The 4,567-nt window shown below is 28.4% G+C and overlaps 1 protein-coding gene across 1 annotated transcript; it reads left to right on the plus strand.

Moving 5' to 3' along the window:
* The first annotated feature begins 288 nt into the window (after positions 1-288).
* Positions 289-3,383, plus strand: LOC123290367. Its single transcript, XM_044870512.1, has 3 exons — positions 289-626; positions 2,911-3,011; positions 3,085-3,383. Exons 1-3 carry the CDS (start codon positions 386-388, stop codon positions 3,277-3,279), a joined length of 537 nt encoding a protein of 178 aa, XP_044726447.1. The 5' UTR covers positions 289-385; the 3' UTR covers positions 3,280-3,383.
* Positions 3,384-4,567: the final 1,184 nt, after the last annotated feature.

Raw genomic sequence — 4,567 nt, forward strand, 5'->3', positions numbered from 1 at the left:
GTATTTTTTTTAACGATATATGGAGGTAGAAACTAAAATGTAAATATATCACCACCATTTACTATTAAACAATAGGAAAAGGTGGCATTACGTGAGATAGTTGTTATATCGTATAAATACAAGGACAACAAGATTCTTGGTGTTAAAATCAAATGCATTTTTTAAAAAATCTGCATCGACTAACTCTTACTACCTCACATGAATTTAAAAAATAAATGATCCCAGTAATAAGAAATTTTCCACTATCTGATTTTTCTTAATATAAACAGTTGCAATCAATAAATTTTTTTAAATAGTAGTGAATGCGTGAACGCAGCAACATTTAATAACAAAAATTTTATTACTTATATTTTATTAGTCAATAAATATAAATCAATCAATCAATATGGCTTACGGTGACTCTTCAGTTGAACGGATAATCATATCAGCTATCTTACCAGTTATTGTTTCACGAGCAATTTATTTGGTTAACGAAGATGATGCACAAAAATGGTTAGGTACAATGAAGAATATACCAGAGTGGGCAAACGCCAAAGACTTATTCAATGTTGCATGGATTACCACTTTAGCAGCTAGTGGTGTAGCAGCCGCCTTAGTTTTTAATGCTAGTGCCGGTATGAAGGGAGGTAAGTCGTAATTTTATAATAAATTTAATATTTCGTTAAAGAAAAATCAAGTTAAATGTCGCGTTGGTGATTTTTACGACAGTGGAACCACGGTACTTCGCTAAACGTTTTGCAGGGCCGTGTCGAAGTATCAAATTTCTCGGATTATAGAGTATTGTCTAAGACTCCCTTAAATTCGGAATTTTTTACAAAATAATACTTTGTAATTCAACACCGCCGAGCACAAAGTTGTAACCTGTTCAATCATGCATTATCTACATTAGCGAAGATTGCCAAAAAAATATTCGCTAATAATAGACATGTCGGCTTGAAGGGGGTGTCGGATAAGCCAGGGTCCGGATATCGTGGTTCCACTGAATTTAATATAAAAAAAATTGATTATTAAATAATCGATTATATTTTCCGATGTAAACAAATAAATCTATTTAAAAACATCGATTTCCTTTAATGGAAAATTATTGGTTTAATTTAATGGTTTATTTTTTTCAATTTTACATTGCTAGATCAAATTAAAAGCCCAAATTTTTCTTAATGAACATTAATAAGGGTCTTAAAAAATATAAGCCATTAGTAAAAAAATTGATTTGGCAAAAAATTTAATTTTTTCATGGATCAACTTTGAATTTGTGTTTTTTTTTTTTAATCAATTTTTTCACAATTCTTTTATCCCAGCCTTTTTTCATAGTTGATTTATAAATAAAACCGGTTAAATTTTTTTGAAATCCCATTTATAAATAGAAATGTGTTTACAGGAAATTAAATGATTAAATTTTAAAAATTGTATCACAAACTTCAAAAGTTTACAATTATTTTAAAATAAATATTCCTATCAACAATTTCTTTGTAAACAATCGATTTTTAGCTATGGCAAGTCTGTAAAATTTGTTTTTTTTTTTCAAAAATATTAAAAGTACAAAGCCAGTGAAAATTATCTACTCTTTTATGCACACTATACCTTTGACCAAAAACATTTTTTTTTTAATCTAAGATCTTTAAAGGTGATTAAAGCGTGGCTAAATACTCCTGCGATATATTGGAATGCTCCGTAATATTCCTGATAAAATGAATTTTTTTTAAAGGAAGGACCTAATGATTGACCACATTTTCAACTATAGATGTTAATCAATATATGACCTTTTACTTCTTATGTTATTATGATTTTATGGTCCTACTTAGTGTAACAATATTTTTAATTTTATAAATATTACAAAAATAAATATTGATTTTGAAGTATGCACAGAATATTTAAGCAATTAACTCTATTTAGTTTAATCTGTACTTAAAGACTTAATTAATAATTAATCGTTGATTTCTTTAAAATAAAAAATTCTTTGAATTTTTATAAAAGTTTGAAAGACAAATGCATAATGATTTTTTTAAATTTATTTATTTATAGATGATTAAATTTTTGGAATCAAATCGCATTTTATTCGAACAAATTTTAAAGAAATCGGAGCGAGGTAGAGGAAGGATCAAATATATTTTCAATTTTGATGGTGAATTATGTTGTACCTTGACCATATAAGACGAAAAGTAAGAAGAAAATTTTTCGATATCTGGTATTATTTTCAAAATCTGGAAAATAGAAAATTTTTTTTAAAGATAAAGCTATTCGATATTTCGAAAACCAAGGAAGATATCGGAAAATTTTCTTTTTATTTTTCATCTAAATTCATTAAGTTAGAACAAAATTCATCGTCAAAGTTAAAAATAGTAAAAAATTTCATTCCTAATAAATAGACACTTTTCTTTTTTCCTTTTCTATGAAATTGCTGGTATATTTTCTTTCTATTAAAAAGTTTTTTTTTTCATTTATCCTTTTTTTATTTCAAGTGAAAATTATCAAAAACTTTCAAAATATTACGTTTTTTTGTGACTTCTCCATAAGAGCAATGCAATTAAACTCGAACTTTAACATTGAATAATTAAGTAAAGACCCCGGTGACCCCTTCTGAAACTTTTGAAAGAGGATAGGCAACGTAGCCTTTCCTGCTCCTACATAGAAAATTTTGATAAAATCTTTCTGGGTAACACTTTTGGTTAAAAATTTCTGTGGTTTATCAATGAGAATAGTTTATTAATGGAAATTTCATTTCCAATTTTTAATCTTACATTATTTGAGACGTAAATCCCCAAAATTTTTTATAACTTACATTCAATGAACGTTTTTGGAAATATTTTCTATTGGAAATATTATTTGTTAAAAAATACTGAACTTGTCATGTCAGGAAAAACACAGTGACTGTCGTTCCTATCCTAATCAGTTTGGAATTTTTCGTTACAGAAACAGCAACCAAAAATCCAGCTCTTGTAGCATATGGCGGTCAATTAGCTTTATGTTGGACGTACGTCATTGTTATCTATGCATTAAAAAATCTCGATTTGGTAAGTACGCAATTATTCAATGAAAAAAAAAGAATTCCATTACGTATATTTTTCCTTTTTCGAATGTTCACAGGGCTTAGCCGTTATTTTACTTGCGAATGCCGTTTCATTACTTGCAACAGTTGCTATGTACAAGACAAGTGCAGTAGCTGCTTTATTAAACGCACCCATCGTTTTATGGTTACTTTTACTAACTAGTTTAGTACTTCGTTGCCGTACTGCTATGGCCGCTGCCGTAGTTGGTGACAAAATGGCTATTGTGGAATAATAGTCCAAATTTTTGTTTGATTTTACAAGATTTTGTTATTATATTTTGTAATTTTTATGTTTCGAGTAAATAAAAATTCGAAACGTCGAAATCTGTTTATTATACATTTTTTTTTTTTTTAATTTTTGAAATTCCTTTAATTTCCTCTGTCATATGCGTGCATTTTTATTGATAAAGAGTGAAAATGAAAAAGATACCAAAAATTTTAAATTTTATTTATCAATTAATTATTCTTTTATACGTCTTTTGTAAAAAAATCATATCGATTCTTCTTCAATTATTAGATCTTTGCGAAGCTCACTCTCTAACTTGCTCACTCATCTATATAAATTCTAACACATTTCTAGTCTTCTAGATATGATAGAAAGATGAGCTATATATTTATTACTAGCTGCGCCTCCCGGTGTTACCCGCGACTAATAGAGATTTTGAGAGTCTTTATCGTTATTGTCTAAATTAATAAACATTTCTTGAGAAAAATGCGCTAAAATTTTAATTCACGAACTTTTACAAAACCCTTTAAAAAAGACGGTTCCTGTATGCTATCCCATAGGAGTCACTTTCTGAACCCCAGGCTACTTTCGCAAAATATCAAGTCGATCCTTTGCTCTATACAAAATTAAAACAAATCTATCCAACGGAAGCCATACATTTTACCGGAATACAAATCAGCCTGTGCTATTCCAGGCTATAATCTATCTCTGTGTCAAATTTCATCCAGATTCGTTCAACCGTTCTTGCGTGATTGATTAACAAACATCCATCCACCCATCCAAACTTTCATATCAGATATAATATAAGTAGGGGTAGGAATTGGTTAAGATTGGTTAGAATGATTTAAACAACCCGCTAAATTATGTATACAGGCAGGCCTGGCCAGTATATAATCGGGATTTAAAGTAAATATTTCAGAATTTAAAGTAAAAAATTACCGAATTATTTGAGCTTTCAAATGTGACATGTTCCTATATTATTAAATGCCTATTTGTAAGCAGATATAATTAGTTTGATACATTTATACAACCTCACAAAATTTCATGAAGATTTCAAAAGCTACGTAGATATTCTTGCATTCAACGTGTAATTCCCTGAAATATTCAGGAAAAATAAAATATTAAGCTTTTCAGATCTATCCATGCTAGAAAGATGCATTTTTTTCATCCAACGTAAAATTTCTTGAAACAAAAATTGGTAAACTTTAAAATTTTCATCGAACCTTTCTTCCTTATGCAATTTGAAAAAATATTAAATTAATTTGGTATTTTTATTTGCAATTCATGTGTAATAT

This window comes from Chrysoperla carnea, chromosome 1, assembly GCF_905475395.1.
Source record: "Chrysoperla carnea chromosome 1, inChrCarn1.1, whole genome shotgun sequence".
In the NCBI taxonomy this organism is placed as follows: domain Eukaryota; kingdom Metazoa; phylum Arthropoda; class Insecta; order Neuroptera; family Chrysopidae; genus Chrysoperla; species Chrysoperla carnea.

Coding starts and splice junctions, on each gene's coding strand:
- LOC123290367 (XM_044870512.1), top strand. CDS start 386: ATGGCTTACGGTGACTCTTCAGTTGAACGGATAATCATATCAGCTATC. Junction 627..2,910: donor TAGTGCCGGTATGAAGGGAG/GTAAGTCGTAAT, acceptor TTTTCGTTACAG/AAACAGCAACCAAAAATCCA. Junction 3,012..3,084: donor CATTAAAAAATCTCGATTTG/GTAAGTACGCAA, acceptor GAATGTTCACAG/GGCTTAGCCGTTATTTTACT.